This window comes from Prionailurus viverrinus, chromosome C1 (assembly GCF_022837055.1).
Source record: "Prionailurus viverrinus isolate Anna chromosome C1, UM_Priviv_1.0, whole genome shotgun sequence".
Classification (NCBI taxonomy): Eukaryota; Metazoa; Chordata; class Mammalia; order Carnivora; family Felidae; genus Prionailurus; species Prionailurus viverrinus.
The window spans coordinates 75,007,546-75,032,774 of record NC_062568.1 but is presented as its reverse complement, the minus strand read 5'-3'; the positions used below and the strand labels follow the sequence as shown (position 1 = coordinate 75,032,774).

General features: G+C 38.8%; 1 protein-coding gene across 1 annotated transcript in view; it reads right to left on the bottom strand.

Moving 5' to 3' along the window:
• Window positions 1–920: 920 nt before the first annotated feature.
• The window catches only part of NEB (nebulin), a 213,883-nt gene continuing 189,574 nt past the window's right edge, over window positions 921–25,229 (bottom strand). Inside the window, 20 exon segments of the mRNA XM_047871695.1 lie at window positions 921–1,319; window positions 5,326–5,432; window positions 5,747–5,911; window positions 6,804–6,896; window positions 7,200–7,383; window positions 7,490–7,597; window positions 8,647–8,739; window positions 9,068–9,160; window positions 9,459–9,551; window positions 11,185–11,385; window positions 11,937–12,029; window positions 12,592–12,684; window positions 13,636–13,728; window positions 15,442–15,534; window positions 16,517–16,609; window positions 17,098–17,190; window positions 19,291–19,383; window positions 20,627–20,719; window positions 21,376–21,480; window positions 22,024–22,128. Coding sequence (XP_047727651.1) covers window positions 1,146–1,319; window positions 5,326–5,432; window positions 5,747–5,911; window positions 6,804–6,896; window positions 7,200–7,383; window positions 7,490–7,597; window positions 8,647–8,739; window positions 9,068–9,160; window positions 9,459–9,551; window positions 11,185–11,385; window positions 11,937–12,029; window positions 12,592–12,684; window positions 13,636–13,728; window positions 15,442–15,534; window positions 16,517–16,609; window positions 17,098–17,190; window positions 19,291–19,383; window positions 20,627–20,719; window positions 21,376–21,480; window positions 22,024–22,128 — 2,265 coding nt within the window. The 3' untranslated portion in view covers window positions 921–1,145.

Sequence of the window (25,229 nt, the reverse complement as noted above, 5' to 3'; positions counted from 1 at the left end):
TACGGAGTTACTCTTGTATGTAACTTTTTATTTTGTTGCTTTTAAAATCTCTGTTAGTAATTTTGCCATTTTAATTACTGTTTTTTGGTATGGAACTCCATGACGTTGATTTTGTTGAGACTTCTGTGCCTCCTGGATCTGAATTTTATTTCCTTCCTTAGGTTTGGGAAGTTTTCAGCTTTTATTTCTTCAAATAAATTTCCTGCCCCCTTTTCTGAGATTGCCAAGGGCATATTGGAGGGGGCAGGTTAACGGGAAATAGTAGTGGTGGGACTTGCTGTGCCACTGAGTTCCTGGTTGTCACCTGCTGATCCCATAGCTGTTTCTAAAATGTTATCAGCTGAGCCATAAGGGAAGCTTACTGAACACAGTATAGATCTGAGAAAGCCTATGCTTGTGCATTTTTAACAGTACATTTTTTTCAGTTTGGTTTTTTTTTTTTTTTTTTTTTGGTGAAGTCTAATGTAATGGATTTGCTTTATTGAAATTTTTTATTTGTAGATCTTAAACTATTAAAAAATAAGTCATTACATCAGTGGTGTTTATTGCAGAATTATAGACTTTATTAGTTACTAGCTTATCAACAGTTTATATCAACTGTCACCTTTATAACTTCAGAACTGGAATAGAATTAAAAGCATCAGCATTCGGTAAGCAAGAAAAGGGGAGTATTTCTGCCATTTTTTCCTTAATGTGTTTAACATGTTCAGAATCCTGGTGTTAAATGTTAAACATTTTCATAATGGAGAAAGACTCTGGGTTGATACAGCAATAACATTGCATAGACTTTTAAAATGCCTATTCTATAATTAAACTTATTTAAAAATCCTATGGAAAATTTGCTAATGACAGTTTTAAAAATAATGAACCTATGGGTTTAATGTTGTCTCTTAAGTTTTATATCCAAGTCCAGAAAATAATGAAGTAAATCCAGTTTAATAATTGAACAGATTGGTGATATTAACATTTGTTTTCCTTGAAGAATTACTGAAGTTCATATAGCAACAAATTAAGGGATGGTATAACTATTAGTCATATTGACACAAAAAGATCATTAGGCAGCTTGAGTAACAGTGGAGTGTCTGAACGGAAATACTGACTAGAGGTTCTGCAGGTCCTCTAGACAGGTGCGATACTTGAAATGCTTAAATAGCCTCCACGTAGTTGGCTGGCAGCATGCCGGTCCTGCCGGTCCTCTGCACAGTGCCATACATCCAACCTTCATCAATCGCCTGAACATTTACAATAGCATCTCCGTCTCTGAAGGACACCTCATCTGCATCAGCAGCCATATAGTCGTACATGGCACGGAAGATTTTCTATTTGTGAAAATGAAAAAAGGTAAAAAAAAAAAAAAAAAAAGATACATATTAGATTTGCAACAAGTACCCTAAACACCTAGTTTTAAGGTCTCTTACAACTTACTTCACAAATTTAAGTTGCACAAAATAGAATGAGCAACTACCACCAAGAAAGTAAAAAGACTACTCACAAAATAGAAAATATTTGCAAATTATCTGGTAAGGAATTACCGTCCAGAAAATATAAAGAACTATAATTCAATACTGATAAAAGGTGGGTGGAAGGGCAAAAGATCTGAATTCTCCAAAGGAGATGTACAAACAGCCCGTAAGCTCCTGAAAAAAATGTTCAAACCTTAGTAGTCATCAGGGAGAGCCACAATGAAATACCACTTCACACACATGAGAATGGTGATACTCAATAACCAGTTTAGGGGAAGATATGGAGAAATTTGAACCCATATAAACTGCTGGTGAGAATGTAAAATGGTACAACCACTCCGAATAGAGTTTTGGAAGTTTCTCCCATCTTAAATACAGAGTTAGCATATTCGGGTCCTACGTAGGTAATAAATACGTCCACATAATAACTTCTACATCTGCCACTGATAGCAGCCCAAAAGTGGAACTAACCCAAATGCCCACCAACTGATGAAGAATGAAAAGGTGAGATTTTCATACAATGGAATATTATTTGTTGATAAAAGGAAATGAATTATTGCTGTATGATACAACTAGATGAACTAAGACCATTAAGTTAAAAGAATCTAGTCACAAAAGATCACATATTGTGTGATTTCGTTTACATGAAATGTCTTGAATAGGCAAGTAGAAACAAAGTACATTAGTGGATCACTTAGGATTGGATGGTGGGGGATGGGGAGTGACTGTTGATGGGTACAGGGTTTTTTTAGGGTTATGAAATATTAGGAAATTAGATTATGGTAGTGGTTGAATAACAAAATCACTGGGCCTGTACACTTCAAATGATGAACTTAATAGTATGTTAATATATTCATGAAATTGTATGAAAAAAGAATGTTTTATATATAGCCTTTTCTTCCCTTTTGAGGAAGTCAATCTTGTGTTTTGGAGAAGAAAAATTTGAAAAACCATAGCAGTATTGCATGTATCTCTTTCGGAATTTGGGAGCATGTTAGTAGTAAAAGTTGCTACAAGCTATCCTCCACATGTTAAAAAAACAAACAAAAAAACCTGTAACGTGGGAGGGGAAAATGGGGAATTAAAATCAACAAGCATAAAGTTTTAGTTAAGCAAGATGAATAAGCTCTAGAGGTCTGTTGTTCTGGAGATCTCTAGAGATCTGCACACACAGCCTTGAACCTATAGTGAATAAGAATGTACTGAACACCTAAAAATGTGGTAAGAAGCGGGAGCTCCTGAGTGGCTCAATCAGCTCAGCATCTGTCTGTCTCTTGATTTCAGCCCAAGTCATGATCTCGTGGTTCAGTTCATGAGATTGAGCCCTGTGTTGGGCTCCATCTGACAGTGCAGAGCCTGTCTGAGATTCTCTCTCCCTCCCTCTCTCTGCCCCTTCCTCCCCCTCATCTCAAAAATAGGTTTTTTAAAATGTTTTATGTATTTTTGAGAGAGAGCAAGTGAGTATGCATGAGCGGGGGAAGGACAGAGAGAGGATCTTTCTGAGAGAGAGGGACAGAACGGAGGATCTGAAGCAAGCTCCATGTTGACAGAGAACCTGATGGGGGCTTGAACCCATGAACTGTGAGATCTGACCTGAGCCGAAGTCAGATGCTTAACCGACTGAGCCACCTAGGCACCAGCACCCCCCCCCCCAAATTTTTAAATATGGTAAGAAGGTAGAGCTCATGTTAAATGTTCTTAGAATAGCAAAATAAGATTTTTACAAACTGTAACAATTTGGAGATAAAAACAAAGATTGAAAGTGCCCAAATTTTCTTGATAGGAACAGGCACTAATTAGTAATTAGTATATAACCTACATATTTTTTCCTAGCATTCTGAAATACACATACATATTCATATTCAGCGATAGGTTTCCCCTTTCCCGCTGTATAAGTAGAACAATACTATAAATAATACTTACTGTTCTTTCCATTTAATACAGCTTTGAGGTCTTTCCATATTTTAGTAATATCACAAATTAGCCAGGTCTATACTTTTGGTCATTTAATTGTTACCATTTTTTCTTACACTAATCCCCGAATGTTTGTCTTCAGGCAAGTATTTTAGAAAAAAAAAAAAAAGCTTTTAAAGGTGAAAGGTCAAATGGTATGTGCATGTTAATTTTTTTTATTCACTACCATAATGTTCTAATACGCTACTTTATTATTGTTTTAATTTGCATATTCCTGGTTAGCAATCATGGTGAACATCTTTTTTGTTGGGTGTTTTATTTCTTCTGCTGTAAGTTGTTTATTCATTTGCGTACAGGTCTTTCTTATTTTGACTGGAAGGGGAATAATTTGTCAATGAATTTTTGAGTGTTATGCTTTTTAGATATAAATCTTTTTGTTATGTATGCTGCAAATATTTCTTCCAGTTTGACATGTTTCTTTTTGTTATAAAAACACTTAAAGTTTTATGGTTAAATATATGTGGTCTTTTCTTACACATTCCTAGGTTCTAGAACTTGCTGAGGAAGGTCTTCCCCTGTCCCCAGTATTATAAAAGTAGTCTCCGCTTTTCTATAGTATTTTACAATTTTGAATTTTTTTTCCCTCTGCTAATCTGTAATTCTTTAAGGGTCCATTTCTGGACCTCATCTATTTTCACATCTATTCCCATGCTAAGATCCATATTTAATGACAATTTTATAGTATGTGTTGCTCTTATTTGGTTAATAAGTTCCTATTGTCACTTTCAAAATTTACTTGATTATTCTTGCATCTTTACGCTTCCAAATAAATTTTAGGATTAATATACAAAATGGTTTAAAATTCCTCTAGGATTTTGACTCGAGTTGCCTTGAATATGTATTTATTTCAGGAAAAATGACAACTTTACAAGATTCCCTTCCTGAAATATAATGGGTCTCAATACTTAGATCTTTATGGCTTTTAGTAAAGATAGTTTCTTCATACAAATATTTTTATTTCAACCCTAAAGAATTGATGTTTTTGTGATATTACGAATGAGTCCAGGGTTTTAAACTAACAGTTTTTTAAGTAATCTGGTGAACTGTAAACATGATTTGACTTATCTCTTCATCAATGGATATTAACAAGGGAAATCTAAGATAATGACATGTTTATATGTGTGACATGGGCACACATACATATATTCTTTAAGAATGAGGGGCGCCTGGGTGGCTCAGTCGGTTAAGCGTCCGACTTCAGCTCAGGTGACGATCTCACGGTCCGGTCCGGGAGTTCGAGCCCCGCGTCGGGCTCTGGGCTGATGGCTCAGAGCCTGGAGCCTGCTTCCGATTCTGTGTCTCGCTCTCTCTCTCTGCCCCTCCCCCGTTCATGCTCTGTCTTTGTCTCAAAAATAAATAAACGTTTAAAAAAAATTTTAAAAAAAGAATGATTCCAAGCAGCAAATACAGTAAGATAGTGGGTAGGACCAATGAGCCCCAAATGATCATTTGCTTTAGTTTGTTCTAAATCACTGAATAATGCTTTTTAATTAATTTGAGTTTGATAATGAAAGGTTTCTGATATTACTGGTAACATGAGATGTGTATTGAAAGCATTACATGGAAGGAAAAATAAAAACAGGGAAGGAAACCCTAAGACAGTCTCTTAACTACAGAGAACAAACTGAGGGGTGATGGAGAGGAGGTGGGCATATAATGGGTTAAATGAGTGATGGGCATTAAGGAGGGCACTTGTGATGAGCCCTGGGTGTTGTATATAAGTGGTGAATCACTAAAGTCTATTCCTGAGACCAATATTACACTATATGTTAATTAACTAGAATTTAAAACTTGGAATTAAAAAAAAAAAAACCAGAATAGCGATAATCATTATTGCACATATGAAAAGATAAGAATGATTTCGGTAAGCTCCTGATTGCTTACTTACCCCCGCGGTAGATGGGTGAGATGGGATAGAGGATACCGTTGTCTGTTGGGTGGCAACTGAAGACGATCGCTGTTGTGGGAGTTCCGTGGTTTTCGCATGTTTGTAAGCTACACGGTAGGGGGAAAGTAGTTTACGAGAAGAAATGGTGGCTAGACGTCATTTAATCAGTGTCAAACAGTGGAGCAGGGTTCTCTTTCCCCCTAACTTAAAAAGAACGATTTCCAAGAAAGGAGGCTCTCATAAAAGTTAATGAAACATCTGGTTTCATGTGCTTCTCCACAGTTCTAGGCTTTTCTCATCATTAGAAATGATTTTTTAAAAATCCAGATTTAAAAAAAATTTTTAACTGAAAGCATCTGCCCTAGTAACCCAGTTCAGCGGGCGGGCCGCGACTCTCCAGGGCAGCGCCACCCACTTGTACCTGTGGAGGTGGCCGAGAAGAAGACGCCGCCGTCGCTGTAGGTGGAGAGGCGCTGGTCGGCCGCTTCCGAGTGCTCGGACTTGTCCTCGCCGCCGCCGCTGACGCCGCTGACGCTCAGCGCGCTGGCCGACCGCGACTGCTCCCGGCTCCGGCGCTGCGCTTGCGCTGGGGGGCGGGGGAGCAGGCGTGAAACTTAGGCGGTAGCAAAGCCTGACGGTAGTGAATCTCGGTTCGGTGGGGTGGGGGATTTGCGAAGCGTGGTTTTCGGTAGACTACCACGGATTAAACCCTCGAAACCCTTGTATATTATGTGGTTGTCATCCTCATTTTGCACGTGACAGCTGAAGTGACTTACCGAAGGGCGCGTGACTGCTAAACGGTACAGCCACGCTTCAAATCTCAGCCTGTCCTGGCCCACAACCCCTTCCCTCCACCCTGTCCGTTTTCCTGGCTCATCAAAATTCACAAACTCCACATTAAACTCCTCCAGAAAGCCCTCTCTCACTTCCAAATTAATTTAGATCCCTTTCTCTGAGTTCCTACAATTTGTGTGCAGACCTTTAAAACTGCACGTGTCAGGGTGTAACCACTGATTTACTTGTCTCTCCAGGAGAATAGAGTGTAAATCCTTTAAGGACAAGCACTATGTATTATTCTACATTTTAACATGAACAGAAGACACAAAGGCATGTGGCCTGTCTTGTTAATAATCTTCCTGGATGACATAAGAGTGTTCAGAAAGTTGCCAAAGGTCAAATTCATTCTCTTCCCGGTGCCTATGTATTTTTTTCCATTATGTCTCCAATAGAAAGATGTACTACCTTTTTTTTCTTTAGAAACAAAATGATAATACTGGAGCCTAAGGAGATTTACATGGAGGCAGTGAGGCAATCTTTCCCTGATATAAATTTTCGTAGAAAATGATGTTGTCCCACCGGTCAGGGAGGTGTTTCTTTGCGGAATGACAACTGAGAACATTGAAGACCCTTGAGTTTCCTTGAGGTCACCGATGCTAGCCCACTAAATGGTGACATTTATGTCATAAGCTATAACATACCATTAATCATGTGTAAGCTTCGTGATTGTATATTGTCTTCTGCTGGATCATAGTCAAAAACTGAGCCCGGATTAGTACGCCAGACACGTAAACCTAAGATTGAGCAAAATTAAGGATCAGAACAGATGTTTTTGGATGACTCCTGATATCTTGGAAAGCAAAGCATGAGCTTAATTAACCACAGGACCACTAACACCAATTTAGCTTAGTTCTCAGAGGAGAACAAAGCAGAGGAAAGAAGAGAGATCAGCTTTGCAAGCCGTGAAATAAGTTTTCTTTTACAACTAGTGAAAACAGACTGAGGTCCCTTTATCCTTTGCCTTCCTATGGGTAATTCCACTCCTGTTCTTCTACCCCCTCAGTTTAGAGTTGATTTTCCTTGTAGGCCTCATATACCTGTAATAGTCTCCTGATCCTGGTCATTCCGTTTTTGTTCCATTTCTACCACTTTTCTCTGAATACCTCGGTAGTTAATGTCACTGAAGTCCTGTGTGTTCTTCTTTACTCGTTCAGTGATAGGGTCCGTCACCACTGGTGTGAAGCAACCCTTGTGTTTCTCAAAGTCTTCATGATATTTCACCTGAAATTTCATTAATTCACTTTGTAAAAATATGACGGTGTGATCATTTCCTTTTCCACCTGATCCAGCAGGCTGGCCCGTCAATCCTGAAGAATCCCGGACTCACCGTTGAGATGTGACGTTGGGTCTCCCGCACCCGTCTCATCTCTGGAGTGTCTAGGACATAGGCAGCTTTGCCTTGTATTTGTTTCCGGAAGCTGTCAGAATAAAGAACCTGGTAGAGGAGAGACCATGAATTAAGTCCAGGTCATGGTACTGTTCTAATTCTGAAGTCTCAAAACTTTTCCAGCACATGGAGATAAAAGTAGCTGGGAAGGGAAGCTTGAGTCAACTGAAAAGACCCAGTGATACCCTTGACTAACGGCTGAACAGATTAGCATAAGGACAAATAGGCAGGGCTCTCATCAGGAGAGAAAGGACAAGTTTTGTCTTTGAAAATGCAACTCTGATTTTCAAGGGAGACAGAGCACAGTAGAATTTCAAAGAGGATCGGAAGAAATTGGTCTCTTGGATTTGCTGGGAATTGCAGCACCAGCAGACTGGATGGTATTTGGCACTAGGTGTGATTCTGACATTGAAAACAACTATCCTTTTAATTTTTTAAAAGTTTAATTAATGTATTATTTAATCTCTACCCCCAACACGGGGCTCGAGCTCATGACCCTGAGATCAAGAGTTGCATGCTCTTCTGACTGAGCCAACCAGGTGCCCCTAAACAACTGTCCTTCCAAACAAGTGATCATTTTCACAGGTTTATGTCCAGATTTCGTAAACCCATATGTTAACACAGAAATCAAGGTCCTCCAGACATGAAAAACCCAAAATACCAAAGCCAAAGAAGGCATCCACCTCAGAGTATTACCTGTTTCATAGAATACCTTAAAAATAAAGGAGAGCAGAAGATTGAGGCTGTTAGGAAGTCAATTTGTTACAGTTGGTTATGTAAGACTACCTAGTTGGTTATATAAGACTACCTTGGAGTAAAATAAAGGTAAGAGAAAACATTGGCAATTAACTTGTTATTTCTTAGTATGATCATTTGGAATTTAAAAGCACAGTTGTGTTAATTTTAATGTAAATTTTCAGTTGAATGAGAAGGTGCACATTTTTATGGTGTTAAAAATGTTATTTTCCAAGATGTTGCATTTCTTTTTTTTCATTTTAGTGTGCTTTCCAAGTGAATGAGAAAGGCGTGTTTCTATGATGTTAAAATGTTATTTTCCAAGTTGTTGCACTACTCCTGTGTTTAATCCTAGACAATACCGAGCTAATGTTTTCTTGGTTGCGCTTAGCTCGCTCCATCTCTGGAGTAACAGGTGTCGGAGTTGCTTTTCTCATATTCTCTTTGTATAATACCTAGAGGAGCCAAGAGAGCATCCAGACATCAGAAAACAGAAAACCAGTTCTGAAAACCATCATCTAGCTTGTGTTACGGCTCAATTATATCACACTCTATAAGAAACGCATCAGGGAGATAAAGCCATTAAAATGTTATTGTATAAAGCCAGAGAAGAAGAAAGAATTAAATCAGTTTGAGCTGGAGGGGTTGGTTGGTTGTTTTTAAGTGGGTAAAGATGAACTTAAAACAAAAGTTCTGGGAAAAATGTGAGGTAAATTAGTGATATAACCATGATTGCCAGGCTTATTAAAAGGGTAACGATTTCTTTTTTCCTCTCCAAAATACCGAGCTAAAGTTTTCTTGATTGCGTTTGACTCTTTCCATCTCAGGAGTAAAGGGTGTAGGGGTCGCTTTCCCCAGGTTCTCTTTGTATAACACCTGTGAGATACAAAGTTGGACCCGAAAGTCACCAAGAGGCAATATTCAGGCTATTAAATATAATGCGATTTGGGGAATAAAACTCCAGGTTTAATCTACTACATTAGTGAGAACGGCTCTCGAGAAGAAAGCTTAAAAAAATAGTTAATGGCAATAATACATGTAGTAGGTCATTTACAGGAGATTCTAAAAAAACTGGCATTTTGCTGGTTTTTAACCTGGGATGGAGTTAGGAGCAGGCCAAACTGCAGGGGTTACTTTGCAAAGTTAAAAGCACTTTCGTTTCTCAAGACAATACCGAGCTAATGTTCTCTTGATTGCGTTTGACTCTCTGCATCTCTGGCGTGACAGGGGTTGGGGTGGCTTTCCCCACATTTTCTTTGTACAAAACCTACGCGGGTCCAATGGATCCAAAAAGCCAAAAAGAAAAAAAAAAAAGTTACAGTTACCAAAAGATTAAATGGAATAGATAATTTGTTATGAGGTTCAGGGTGTCAAACCATTTAGGCAACAAGGTTAGGCGGAAAGAGGTATGTTTCCAAAGGAAGCTGAGTATAGTTACAGCCAGACACACATTTCCAGGGTAGGCCCCTGCCCTGACATCCTGGCAGACTGCCTGACAGAACTGCAGTGTGCCCCAAAAAGGATGAAAGACAGCCTTCATTTTCCCACTAGTCCATGAATTTCAAGCTCCAGACAGATCATCTAGAAAGGACTGTAGGGGAATGCGCTTGAGTGACACCGAGAAGGCGGGGCCAGTCCCTACACAGGAGTGGGCGACTGGATGGTTGGTTGTGCAGCAACTCTGTATATAGACACATCCATACAATCCTGGGCCCACAAACAAGGATTTCTCCTACTCTTTTGTTCCCTGCTGTCATCCGTGCTCTGTCTCCTACTTTAGTTCACCAGCAAACTTCTCAGTAAGGAAGAATGTTCTCAGCGATTACATCATTAGCATCACCATAAATCCTTTACCTCAGTGTCTCCCTTCAGTGTCATTCATGGGGAATGGGTTTGGGAAATGATGTTCAAGAGAAGGAATTCTGTTCAAGTAATGGTTCTCAAAGTGGGGTCCCTGAATAGCAAGCTCAGCATCGCCTGAGCGCTTTGCTAGAATTGCAAATTTGCTGGCCTCACACCAGACCCAGAAAATGAGAAACTGTGGGGACAGGGCCCTACAATCTGATGTAACAAGTGCTCCGGGTGATTCTGATGCCCTGTGCTCAAGTACTGGAGAAACCCACACATAGCGCTGATGTGAGGGGTCGCAGGCTTCTTCCTTACACGAGCTAGTGTCCTCCCCATACGAATCCCAACCTCTGCTCCCCCCCCATCAGTAATCACTAAACATATATAATATCACAGAGCACAGGCTTACAGGAAATGGTTTACTAAAGCTAACAGTTAAAGACCACGCTAAAGACAAAAAAAAAATTAAAATTGGTAAAGCAAAAACAGTTCGAGTGACACTTTCCTTTTTAAGTAAATTGATACTCATGTGCTGAAATCACTAGTGGATCTTAGTTTTTTCATTTCTATGAGCACAGTACCTCCAAACAATCACATGGGGATTTGAGATTGTTAGAACTCAGTTTTGTTGTTATCCAAGCAAACTAGAAGTGTTTTGTTTTTTTTTTTTAATATTTAAAAATATCCGATGGAATAGAAATGTCATTATCCTTGAAGAAGAGAATCAGGGGTTATTTCCCCAAGGTCTCTTTGTCTAAATCTGACAGGATAAATTAGAACCAAAAGTCATAGGTGCAAAAGCTGAAGAAGATCACAACTCCAATGTTCCAGAAAGAGCTCTCATACCTACCATGCCACCCCCCAAATTTCATGAGTGCATAAAACAAAGAGACCTTGAGGATAGTAGATAGAGAGTAAGTTTGGGGAGAGATGAGTGAAAGGATATTTTATTGGAAAATCTGTTACTTCCTGATATTAGAACTTTATGGATTAAAGCAATCTTGTTATTACAGGGTTAAAGCTAAGAGTAGCCTTCTAGGAAAGAAGGATACATGTGATAAACAAAATTCACAAAATTTAAGTTGTTTTTTAAAAGTAGGATTAATAAGTATTATTTTAAATCATTAAAGAAGTAGTTTTTGCTTTTCTTGCCAAAGTACCGAGCTAATATTTTCTTGATTGTGTTTGACTCTCTCCATCTCTGGAGTGACAGGTATAGGGGTTCCCTTGCCCATATTTTCTTTGTACAACACCTGTGTGATGAGAAAGCATCCAGAAAAAAACAGCCGTAATATTTCATTGGTTTTAAGATTTTAAGGACGAGTTCAACTTCCTTGTTACCACATGACACAGGAGTTACAGGTTGACAATTTGCCACAAACTACTTTAATGGCAGCCAGTCTTGGGCTGGGAAAGAGGACTGTAGGGCAGCAAGGACCTCAGCTGCTGGGGAAAGGTTGTCAGTTATTCATGTTATTGTTCCATTTCTGTGAGCACACTGCCTCCCAATCACGTGGGGGTTTGAGATGGTTAGAACTCGGTTTTGTTGTTATCCAAGCAAATTAAAGACCAGTGGCTTAAACAAAAATATTTTAAAATATCAGATGGAATAGAAGTCAATTAACTAAAATTAAAAACTGAAGCCATAGTAACAAGGTAAAAATGCAAAAGTATGTCTTTTTGCTAAGTGAGGTATGTTAGAAACAAAGGAAGGGTAGTGGGTTTTTAAAAAGGAATAAATGTTAAATATCTATTTAATTATGAGGTTAAATGGCATCTTCTTTTCCCTTTCTTTCCAAAATACCGAGCTAAGGTTTTCTTGATTGTGTTTGACTCTCTCCATCTCTGGAGTGACAGGTATAGGGGTTCCCTTGCCCATATTTTCTTTGTACAACACCTGTGTGATGAGAAAGCATCCAGAAAAAACAGGCATCAGTAATATCTCATTGGTTTTTAAGATTCTTAAAGACAAGTTCAACTTCCTTGTTACCACATGACACAGGAGTTACAGGTTGACAATTTGCCACAAACTACTTTAATGGCAGCCATTCTTGGGCTGGGGAAGAGGACCGTAGGGCAGCAAGGACCTCAGCTGCTGGGGAAAGGTTGTCAGTTATTCATGTTATTGTTCCATTTCTGTGAGCACACTGCCTCCCAATCACGTGGGGGTTTGAGATGGTTAGAACTCGGTTTTGTTGTTATCCAAGCAAACTAAAGACCAGTGTTTTTTTTTTTTAATATTTTTTTAAATACCAGATGGAATAGAAGTCAATTAACTAAAATATAAAAAAAATGAATCCATAGTAGTAACATAAAAATGTAAAAGTATGTCTTTTTGCTAGGTGAGGTATATTAGAAACGAAGGAAGGGTAGTGGGTTTTAAAAAGGAATAAATGTTAAGTATCTATTTAATAACGAGGTTAAATGGCATCTTCTTTTTCCCTTTCTTTCCAAAATACCGAGCTAAGGTTTTCTTGATTGTGTTTGACTCTCTGCATCTCAGGGGTGATGGAGATTGGAATTCCAGTCCCCAGGTTCTCCTTGTATAGCACCTGTATGATAAGAAAGCATCCAGAACAAAAAGAGCAATCAACCACTTTCCCCCACTTGTGGAGAAGCGGGGAGTAGAAGGGCAAAGAGGAAGAGAATGAGTTAGAGGAAAGGAAACACCAGAAGCTTCTAGATCCAACCTGTACGAGCCTAGAGACATAAGTAAGGGAATGCAGGAAAGAGCAGCAAAAACGAAGAGATAGGAAAGTTTTGTTATTTTTGTTGTTTGAACAAATCCCTGTAGCACTGAGCAACAGAGTGCACCATGAAAGGGAAGGATTAGTGCCCCCAGTTTGTTATGAGGAAGAGAAAAAAAATTAAAAGGGTAAGAGACAAAAGGAGAACCCAGGAAGTTATTTTTGATTTGGAAATGTTATTAATAATCCACATAAGGGTATTTGGGTTTTAGAAACATTGTATATATGAAGATACCTACACAAACCTTCTTTTGTTGACTTTTCAAAAGAAGTCCAAGTATTTAATTTTTAGTTTGGGTGAACACATTGGGAGAATTACTTATTTTTAAAGCAAATGGAGAGCAATGACAAGATTCTAAAAAAGGAAACTTCAAAAAATCTGTACAAACACCAGTAGGGGCAGAGAAAGTTAGAACAGAAATGAGACCAACATTCTGATCTTTGCTAAATAAATTTTTATAAGCTTTACATTCAGATCAGATTTGCCAAAGCAGGATAAATGTGGGTGCTTAGACACTGAGAAGGTTATGTTTTTAAAGCCTGGGATAGAATACTGAACACTTTTTTGTTTTATAAGTCAAATGATTATATTAATACTTAACCAAAATGGGGAAATGAATTCATAGGAAATGGCAGCATTAAGTTGTGAACAAGACATGTCAAAGTTTTTATTGGGATAAGCTGATTAGATTAAAATTATAGCCATTAATTTTTGGTTTAAAAATAGTTAAAGGGATTTTTTTTTCTTTTAAATACCGAACTAAAGTTTTCTTGATTGTGTTTGACTCTCTCCATCTCTGGAGTGATGGGAATTGGGATCCCTTTCCCGAGGTTTTCTTTATACAACACCTGTATGACACAAGAGAGCATCCAGAAAAAACAAACGCAGTCAAAACAGCCCTTTCATCTGTCCTGTAGGGACCCTCGTATGAGACTACAGACACCAAACAGGAAAGACAAATTCACCAAGTCAACCTATCTCTTCAAATACAGATCTGGATGAGAACACGCTCCATATTTCCTTAGCTAACGTGCCAGTGTATTTGGTATTCAACTCAATATCAACTCATATTATACTGAATGTTTGTTCCTGTGTTGGGAATTAAGGAAAAAATTACAAATAATTTCATAAAGGCACTAAAGTGCTTAGTGTACAATAGAAAAATTATTTTTTAATTAGATTGACAAATACCTATTTTACCTACATAGAACATCTATTTTGCAGAATAATAGATATTTAAATCCCCGGGCCAAATTTATGCAATATAGCAAAATTGGTCTTTGTTGAGTAAATTCAAATTGTGGAGGTGGCCAAGTCAGAAAGGTAATGTTTTAATACATAGTACTATTTATTTCACACAGAATCTTGAAAGCTCTATGCACCACTGGACAATTTTGCCTAAATGCAACCTGTGTAAAAATGAACACAATGGTTATGTAGGAAAAAAAAATTGCCCAGTACTGTCAGGATCATTATGATCTCAGATATAAACAGTATACTTACTCTAACGTAGAAGAAAATAATTAAAATATAGTTTTGAAAATTAATGCAAACCTTAATTCTTCTAAAAGAAGAAATCATCATCATCATCATCATCATCATCATCATCCCCCCACAGGGAAAATAATGACTATAACATTCCAAAGGTAACATTAATTTACATTGACAATTTAACAAAATCGAAAGGTTGTTAGTGAATAGTAATTAAAAACAAAGGAAAACAAAACCAAAAGACACTGGGACCAAAGAAAGTTACTGATCTAATTATGTGGAAGAATAAAACTTTCTGAAAATATTTAAACTGACAATAAAAGCCACTTTGGATCAAACCTGCTCCCCCCCAAAAAAACTCCAGCTAAATTTTCCTGTTGACATTTGATTTTCTATCTCAGGCATAAGTGACCGTTAGGATCCTTATATAGCAGTTTCACAGACTGAGTATTACGGAATTTTTCAATAGCATTAATACAAGAAAAAATAACATTAAACATACATTTATGATTTGATTTGTATATTAAAAAAAATCAGAAGGTCTGGATCTGTATTCATGGAATAGCTTGTTCAGCACAAGTATCAAGATAAGATTGCTTTGGGTTCCAACACTGAGCTACTTTCTTTTTCTGTCCTGTGTTTATCCAGATAGGATCTAGGTTAAAGTAATCACTGCTCCCAAGCCAGAGCCACTAGTTCTGCATGTGGTCTCAAGTCCTATGTCTAAGACTTCTGCTAACCCAGAAGCATCAAATAACAAGAGTTCTGAGTAAGTGAGAGCTATGGTGTTTGGGTTTTTTGGATATCAAGGAACTTCAAAAGTCCCAGCAGCAACATAAAAGTTGAAAAAAGAAGGAAAGGAACCAATTAAAAGTTTTAAGGGACTATTATAGAAGGTATAAAATGTTAGAATCAAATGGTAAGTAAAAGACGTGAAAACAGGATCCAGTTGATGATATTAAAAAATGTTAAACTCATTATTTTAAAGGGACTAATAGTGAGAAGTTTGTTTTATAGAAAGTTGTTATTATTTTTAAAATATGGAATTAAAGGAGCTTTCTCCTGAATACCGAGCTAAAGTTTTCTTGATTGCGTTTGACTCGCTCCATCTCAGGAGTGACAGGAAGGGGGGTCCCCTTGCTCAAGTTCTCTTTGTACAAAATCTGTGTGCACAAAACCAACAATCACATCAGCATGGACCCATCTTTCAGGTAATTAACCTTCAAACTAGTCTCTAAAAGTATTTTTGTTTATTTTCATAATGGCATGAAATAGGCCTGACCAACTTTAAGAAATAGAACCAATCACTTTGACATTTCGTCACACACAGTAAGATGTCTGTCTCTAAGTGGCATTAATAGAGACACAGCTGCCAGGCTGCAGGCAGGAGTCACTAATATAGGTCTTCTCTCAAAGACAGAGGTATTAGGCCTGATCAAATAGTGTTCAAGTTCATTGAAATTAATATCCATAATGAGTTGTTGGTAATGCTAAAATAGGGAACAAGAGAGAGAGAGAGGTTTGGGGGAATAAAATAAATATTAATAAGCATTAGAAGCTAAATAAACATTAGCTTTCAATAGTCCTTAAGCTATTCCAAAGTAAACCTCATTTATATCTGATGTGGTACACAAACTAACTGAGCCACATTTCTGAGTTACTGTAAATTGTTCTGTCGTCTCATGAATGGAAATATTAAGAGTCACATTCTTCTACAAAAGGCTACAAACACAAAAAAATAACATCAAACAGAGCCAGAATAAGCACAAATAAAATTCTAATTAACACTGACCTTTTGAAAGGATGTTAGATTTTTACTTTTGACTTATGCCACAACAGTTAGAAACACTTATTGTTATTAAAGGAGGATTTGAGAGGGGAAAAACACAGAACACTGAATATTATGGGTTTTTAAGGAAGTGACCAATAGTTATGTTTTAGGGAAAACAGTTAAAAATTTCACACCAGAACTCAAGTAACTACTAAATTAGATTTGGGTTGAAAACTGAGGTAATATTTGGTATCATTATTTTCATTATATGAATTTAGTAATTTTACAGGGAGAAAAATCATATGTTTGTAATGTGTTAAAAATATTATTTTAAATAAGAATTAAGGGATTTTATTTATGCCCCTAAGAAATACCGAGCTAAAGTTCTCTTGATTGCGTTTGACTCTCTCCATCTCTGGAGTGATAGGTGTTGGGGTTCCTTTACCCAAATTTTCTTTGTACAAAACCTGTGAGATACAAGAAAGCACCCAAAAGACATTCAAAACAGGCACAAAGATTAAGGAAGGGAGAAAATCAGGGGCAGGGAGTTGGTGTGAAGAGGGAATCTTTCGGTGAGTAATTAATTTAGTAAGGATAATGCTTTTCCTTTTTCTTCACCACTTTAATGATGAAGTCTACCATGCTAATTCTGGGGATGAAAAAGTACATTGGTTATAGGAAATGAGTATAATGATGAGGGATCTGGTGTTAATTCTCCATACAGTAATTCAGACCTAAGTATCCACACTTGTCAGTCGCTAAAAATGTTAAAGTACCATCAGAAAAGTGAGTCATTATGTTTAAGTCCAGATGGTTTTGGTCAGGTAATAACACGCACACGCACACACAGGATTGTTAAGATGTTACTTTAAGAAAAAAAAAAAGGATAATGGGTTATTCTGGTAAATTTTTAAATGGGGAAATAGAGTTTCTTATTTGATATATTTGTAAATACCGAGCTAAAGTTCTCTTGATTGCGTTTGACTCTCTCAATCTCTGGAGTGACAGGGGTTGGAATGCCTGTTCCCAGGTTTTCTTTGTACATAACCTGTAGGAGATAATTAGCCAAAAAGGTAAAATGACCATGAATCCTTTAGATTATAGCCACATGTGAGGGCTGTGTGGTGGAAACCCCTAAAAACAATCTGCTTTCAGATAAGACACTCAAGGGATAAGCAAAAGAAACTCCACAAAATTTTATGTTCCCTCTTCAAAAGTAGTAATTTTACTACCTTGAAGACTACTTTACACACAAATGTGTAATTTAGTACACATTTTCTATAGTCAACACTTAATACAGTCCTAAAATTCATTAAAAAGTGGTAATAAATTCAACAATGAGAAAAATCTAACCATTTCATGACATTTAGTATCAGTAGGTCCACGGTAGATTTGTACTTAATACATAGGTTATGTGGTTTAAAATCTTATAATCATGTGACACACTATTCTTTCAGGTTTATTGAGAATTTTGTTTTGTGTTTTCTACTGAAAATTCCTAGGCGGCACCTAGTCTGTAGGTGCCCTTAATATGACAAGATTTAAACAGTGTGTTTTTCAGAAATTCTTCCCTGGAAATTCCTACTGATGACTGTTGGATCATGTAAATTACTAGTTTTCAAACTGAGGGATGTCCCTATTTTTTAGGGGTCATATCAAAGGTCTGTAAATTTTAATGAAAAGAGTAAGGAACTTCTTTTGCCTCTGGCCTCCTTCTTTACCTTCTTCCCTCTTGATTAATGTTAAGAATTGTCAGCCTAAAGAAATGAATGAATTCTTTTTAAATAAATAGATCCTATGGTGTAGTTGAGCATGGGTGGGGTCAACATGAACAACGTGGGAGTTTGTGTCACAGATTAATTCTGAAAATCACTGACAGACTAGTGGTGATATCTTTGTTTTGCTGAGAAACTTTTAGGGAGTCTTTACCCAGCAAGGCAGCAGACCTGGTCATGGACAACAGAACAAAACGTAACCAGAGAAAGACAGGAAGTTGTAATCAAAAGTGACTAAAGGAGTTTTCTTCAACTGGCGGCCACAAAAATCTGGATTGAAATTTGTACCATAAGGAAGCCAGAGTATAAGCAAAGAGTGAAAAGGGAGTGAGATCTAAATAGTATGAGCAGTTTGCAAGAGAGATATCAAGGGTCTCCTAATGGCAATGAGAGTTCAGTCCTCCAGAGACCAGCAGAACCTATAAGACCAAGGTCGTCACCTTTTATTGGCCATCAACTATTTCCCAAGCTCCATAGTGTCTCTTGCTAGTAGCCAGCTTTTGCTTAGAATCTGCTTATAGATGGGAAAGCTGAGGGAGTGAGCATTTGTGCACGTGTGTGTACGTGCACACAGTGTTGGGAGGTGGAGAGGAGAGGCTAAGCTAGCTTGATAGAGGTCAGGAGAAACATATGCTTAACCTGATTATTTCAGGTGTGAGGGACCACCCCCATCCCTCACACCCTTCCCCCACAGATAGACACTATGCACAGGTGCCTGAAATTCCTATACAGAACATGCTTACTATATGTCATTGTGGGTAGATAAATGACAGCTGGCACCTTAGAGACACAATGCATTTGCAAGACAGCAGACGATACAGGGCAAGAGATCTTGAAAGGGAGAGGAGAAGGCTGCATAGACTTCACAAGTCTACCTAGAGTTTTCCTGGATGGGGGAGAATAACCTGAGGTGCATACTCACGCAAAGATATATATAAGAGTAACACAAAATCTTATATATATAATTATATATATATATTATATATATATTTATATATATTTTATATTTTTATATAAAATTATATATAATTTTATATATATAATACAATATATATACAATTATATATGTAATATTTTGTATTTTTATATTGATATCTTTTAACTCACTTGAAATCATTCTGATAATCTTATTACTGCTGGCACTTTTTACTTTAGAAACTGCAGGCATGATGATTAATCAAGAAGCCAAGTCCCTTCTGCTCCTTAATTATGTGAAGACAGAAGTTTCTTATCTAGGATGGAGGGAGGGAAATTCACACCCTCCTCAAGGCACAGGAAGCCCTTGGTAGGAGGAAGAAGGGATGACAGAAAGGTAGGTAGCAATTGGGAGGTGGCTGGTTGCACAAATGCATGCCCAACACACGAGCCATTACCGAGCTAATATGTTTCTGTGTCTCCTTGACACGTTTTACTTCAGGCAGGTCAGGGATTGGCGTTCCTTGTCCAATGGTTTCCTTATACTTCACCTGTAGATATAAAAATGGGAATATGTGCATGTGTTTGGTTAGTAGCTCCGCAGTTTGTAAAGTCACAATTTAAATAATACAAACTCTACACTTAGTGTGAACAGGGCCCCAGTCTGATGCTGGGTCGGAGAACAATTATGGACAAGGACACTTGATCTCTTTCCTATCAATTAAGGGTGGGGTGAAGGAGGAGTCCATACTTAGACTGTAGCCCCTCATCTTTCCGTGCACTCCGATATTCTTATGCCCAATAGTTCATTTGGCCAGGACAGATATATTCACATGTATATATCTAGGAAGGTTGATTTTTTGACTTTAACATATTCTATTTTCTTACAAATGACAGTCTCTCCTAGACCAAACTTTAGTCAGGGTCCTCTGATTCCTCTTTCCAGTCAAGCCTCAACTTTTGGACTTCCAAGTCCGTCTTTGTATTTGCCCAAATTTAGCAAGAATCCTTTAGCCAGAATCCCCCTACCCTTGGTATCTCATCACTCTTGTTATCTGACCAAATTCCTTAGCCCACCAGGCAAAGTCTGGTCCCCCTGGCCTGCTGCCAGCAAGAATCTGGTTAGGTAGGTTCAGCCAGAACCCTCCCTACCCCTGACATTTTCTCTAAGTTTCTGTCCTCCCTCTGCTTCCTTACCCCCCTGCCCTGCTCCCACCCCCAATTATAAATCTTTTTCTTTTTAAAAAAAAAAATTTTTTTTTTAATGCTTATTTAGTTTTGAGACAGAGACAGAGCATGAGCAGGGGAGGGGCAGAGAGGAGACACAGAATTCGAAGCAGGCTCCAGGCTCTGAGCTGTCAGCACAGAGTCTGACGCGAGGCTCGAACTCGTCAACCGCCAGATCATGACCTGAGCCAAAGTTGGGCGTTCAACTGACTGAGCCACCCAGGTGCCCCATAAATTCTTAGCTTTCCTTGCAGTGTTTGAAATTGAGCCCAGTTCTATACTCCGATCTCTTTTTCCTATTTTAACAGTCCAGACTAAAATCTGTTTTTACGTCTTGAACCAGCATCTAGCTCTGGTTTGCTCTGATACCAGCCTCTCCATCTCCTACGCATAACCTCCCCTCATGACACCTGCTCAGCACCGCACTGACTGTGTGATGGTGCTCAGCACAGGCACACATTCCAGCAGCTCCTGGCAACAAAGGTTCTGAGGGCAGCTCAGCCCTCAAAGTAAATTATCAAAGGGAGGCAGAAGACACTGCAGGTGAGTTCACGGAGGTGTCCTTACCGAGCTAATGTGGTCCTGTGTTTGCTTCACTCTCATCATCTCAGGGGTCTTTCCAATTGCCGTTCCCGGAGAGACATCCTCTTTATATAAAACCTGGCCATTCAGAATCAGGACAATGTTACACAGAGGAAAAGAAAGCCCAGCGATTCCTGGAGGAAGACCAGGAAACATGGCTTCTGTGAAAACAAAAGACCCTAGAGAATGTCCTTAGCAAGGTACCGGAGTATCTGACGATCTGACATCTGCATCAGCATCAGTAACTCCTACCATATATACAACATGGATAACTTTCCAGATCTTGAGAGCTCTTTTAAGATTACCGTACTGTATTAACACAGAATGAGAAAAACCAGAAAAATGTTGATTTAAAGAAAACCCTCCCATATGAAGCACAAAATCCGTTAAAGAAGTGTGAAGTCAGTTATTCTGGGGAAGGAGAACAAAAGAAATCACAATGTCAAAAAGAAATCTATCTTCATGGAACAAGACAACACGTGTTACTCCTCTGGGATTAAAAAAATTAAGAAGAAAGAAAAGTTACTGTGTTAGCAGATTTAAGTTGTTATTTCAAATGGTCCCTGGCGTGATGTTTTTAGAGCAAAGTATGGGAAATTCGATCAAATAACCGCTGGTATTAACTGGGGAGGTTAGATGTTAATTGTCTGAATCAACAAGAGGCTAGCATATTTCTACAGAGGAGAATGGAATTATTCGGTTAGCATTAAATGGAAAATAAATAGTAAATATACCGAGCTGAAATTCTTTTGATTTTCTTTAACACGCAGTATTTCTGGCGTGTCTTGAACAACTGTAATTTTTCCTTTACTGTTTTTAAGGTCACACTGGTATTGGAGCTATGAAGAAAGAGTAAACATCTTGTTAAGATCTCAACATCTTAAAATATATTTTAAATTGTCTATATTGTGTAAAGGAAGTTAAAATCCAAATTAAAAAAAAATATGTATGCCACAATAATCATGGTCCAATAGCCAAAGGGAAATTCTTTTATAAGAATTTTATATAAAAAAATTTTAAAGACGCTAAAATTTGTAAAGTATCAAATTAAGTTTCTTAAAAATGCATCCCTTCCTGAATCGATTTTGAAAAAGACCAATGTCAGCACAAATGGAAGATGGAGACAGTTCACATGCAGTGGCAAGAAGCTACTAACACAGTAGCAGGTGGGTCTTTCACGTTATGATTTGGTACTGAAATATCAGGTAATCCCGGAGCAGAATGAAGCACACAGTTCCTGGGCCACTGGTGGGAGTTGTAAAGGGCCACCGCAAAGCTCCACTGCAGGGGGATGGCCCAAGTGTGTAGGCCCAGAGGCATCCACAGTGCCGGCCTTATCCCAGGGATCAGTGGGCTGGGTCTTAGATTCAATAAAAACTTACAAGGCTGAAGTTCTTTTGGTTCTCCCGGACTCTCTGCATCTCTGGAGTGTCCAAAACAGTCTCATAATAGGACATGCACTTCTCTGCATCTTCCTTGTACTTTTTCTGAGAATAGATTCCAAGAAATAAGGATGGAGAACACCACAGGAATATGGGCCAATGGGACCTAAAACTGCCCTTCCTGCTCAGTCAGCAGAAGGAAAGTCCTTTGTAGGTTTTTGACTGTTCCTGGATATTAGGTTGTTCTAAAGCACGGCCCTCTCTGGTCAGTGAGTGCCATGCCTTTTCTTTCTGGGAGAGCTGAGGCTGGGCATCCAGTAAGACCCACTGTCACGGCAAAGATGGCAGAAGGAGGCCCTCGCTGGCTCGCCCACCGAGGAAGGGGACAACAGGCTCCTGGCAATGGGGTGCCTACTGTGAACTGGATAGGGAACCAGCCAGGAGCCGGACTTCCACAGGCAGGGAGAGAAAAGCAGGAGGGTTAGGAGCCATCAACAGGCCTCTGTAAAGCTGGCCTTAGCTGGTGACAAGGAGATTTTTGCTGAGCTGATGTGTGGCTGGGGTTCCTGGCCACAGGATGCACCAGGCAGGCAGGACCATCAGGTACTTCCAGAATGTGGCTCTGATGCTGCAGCACTGGGGGCTCTGCTAAACAGCATTACGACCAACTGACTGGCCAAGGCTCTGAGCTGGCCTTCACCTCTCTCAGGCTTTCCTGCCCCTGCCGAGCCTTTGGTTGGACACTGTGCCCACAGGTCTGCTCTTCTGCCAGATACCTATACAGTCAGTCCCTGCAACAGAACTGACTCACTTTGGTTAATCTTTGCAGCAGAACACACACTCTGCCTGAGAACCAGATTTTTCTTTTATTGCTTGTCACTAAGTCCTTTCACTTTTCTCTCCAGCTTTGTTTAGCTCCAGTTTCTCCCACTTTTCAGGGAAGTTTGGGTGTGGCAGAAAGGCTAGCTACTTTTGCAAGGGGATAAAACTATTCTTTGTACAGCTCTCTCGTCTAACTTGTACTACACACACATTATGAATTACATTTATATGTTGAAAGATTTGATCTCAAAGATGATAGCTGTCTCAGTCAATAAGAGATTTCAGTTTAGATTTTTAACAGGAAGCCAGTTAAAACAAAGATTTCTGGAAGGAAAGAACAGTTCATCACATTCCCAGTTCAGGAAAAAGTAACCTGAATGAATTTTCTTAGTTATGCAAATGTAAGGCAAAGAGTTTTCTTTCTCCTGGGAAAGGGGTAAGACCAGTCCTTCTTTTTTCTTTTCTTTTCTTTTTTTAACGTGTATTCATTTTTGAGAGTTAGAGTGCCAGCAAGTAGGGGAGGGGCAGAGAGAGAGGGAGATACAGAATCCGAAGCAGGCTCCAGGTTCTGAGCTGTCAACACAGAGCCGGATGTGGGTCTCGAACCCACGAACCGTGAGATCATGACCTAAGCCAAAGTCGGGCATTCAACCGACTGAGCCACCCAGGTGCCCTTTTCTTTTCCTCTTATTTTCTTAACATTGAGCAAAAGCTGCCTTAGCTGCTTGGCCAAGCTAGTGATGGTCACTAAGAGGGGTGATCAGTTTGTATTTGGAACTTGGGGGTGTTATGAGAAGCAAGAGTCCCAGATCCCTGGCATTAGGAAGTATTTAGTATATGGGGCACCTGGGTGGCTCAGTCAGCTGAGCGCCAGACTTTAGCTTGGCTCATGATCTCACAGTTTGGGGGATGAACCCCCACATCAGGCTCTGTGCTAATGGCTCAGAGCCTGGAGCCTGCTTCAGATTCTGTCTGTCTGTCTGTCTCTCTCTCTCTGCCCCTCCCCCACTCGCTCGCACGCGCGCTCTCTCTCTCTCTCTCTCTCTCTCTCTCTCAAAAATAAATATTAAAAACAAAAATTTTAAAAAAAGTATTTAATATATTATCCTGAATTTGTGGGTCCATTTAGACTGTTTGCATTAACCCCCAAGTATGAGATTTAGAAGTTATAAAATATGTACTTTTCACTGGAAACCAAGAAGCAATTTTGTAGAAAATACCAGCACTACTACATCACTGAAAGGTAAATACTAATTTAAATTGGGAGGGAAGTAACTTGTCTGGCCATATTTTATGCCTTGAGGAACTAGCAGAGGAAAGTCCCAGGAGAACAGAGTAAGTGATTTAATTCTTCCCTGGAAAAGGCCTGCACTCTTGGGTTTTCTTGAAAGATCAGCAGTGTCAAAAGGCTCAAGGTTATACAGCTGGCAAGCCTCTCACAGCCCCAAGAATGCTGGCCTCCCCCATGAACACAACATGGTAGTTTGGGGCCCATATAATTTTGTTAATAAAATGATTCCCCACCCATCCCCAAAACAAAAGGTTTATTTCTCCCATTTGAATATATCTATTTCTTAAATAAACAATTCTCTAGTGATAACGATTTTTCATGTCTAATTTTACGATATAAAATTATATGTTGATAGTATAGGATTTAAATCCATAATTTCCCTGACGCAATTGGCCATTGAGAGATCACCTGTGACGACTGAAAAGAAACAAACAAATAAAAACAGATCTCCAGGGCCTACATCAGTCTTAGTAGCTTTAAAATTCCAGGGTGGGACTAGGAAAATTATATTCTCAGGTGTTTATAATGCATAGCCTAGTCAGGTCACGACAGCTTTATAACTCACTGCTCAGAAGACAAGCAAAAATTCTACCTTGTAGCTTCTTAAACAAATTACAGATCCCTGATATCACTGAAAATGAAAACAAATGAGGGTATATCCTGGTCTATAAAAGACCTTCTACTTCCCTTCATTTCTGTTTGTGGGAAGATAGAGAGTTGTCTCTCATGAGAAGAATTGGGGTTAGATTGCATGGTTGGTGTTGATGACCTATTTCAATCTGGTTAAGGAGACTGATAATCCAGATAGGGACTGTCTACTTTGTTTCTTCCAGATTTGCACATAAATTTTACATCCACATTATAGGAGATTTTACTTGTTAAAATACTGATTCATTAACATGGGTGGTACCATGTAAGAGTTTGTCAGCACCTTAAAGTTCCCTCCCATAATCTATTTTAATTTGGATACAGCAATCTCAACTTCTCTTTTGTTGGGCAAAACTGTGTTTTGAAAGAGGCTACTTAGGTATTCATGGAAAGACTTTTTTGTTCCTCACGCCTGGGGTCTATGAGTGATATTCCAATGAATGTC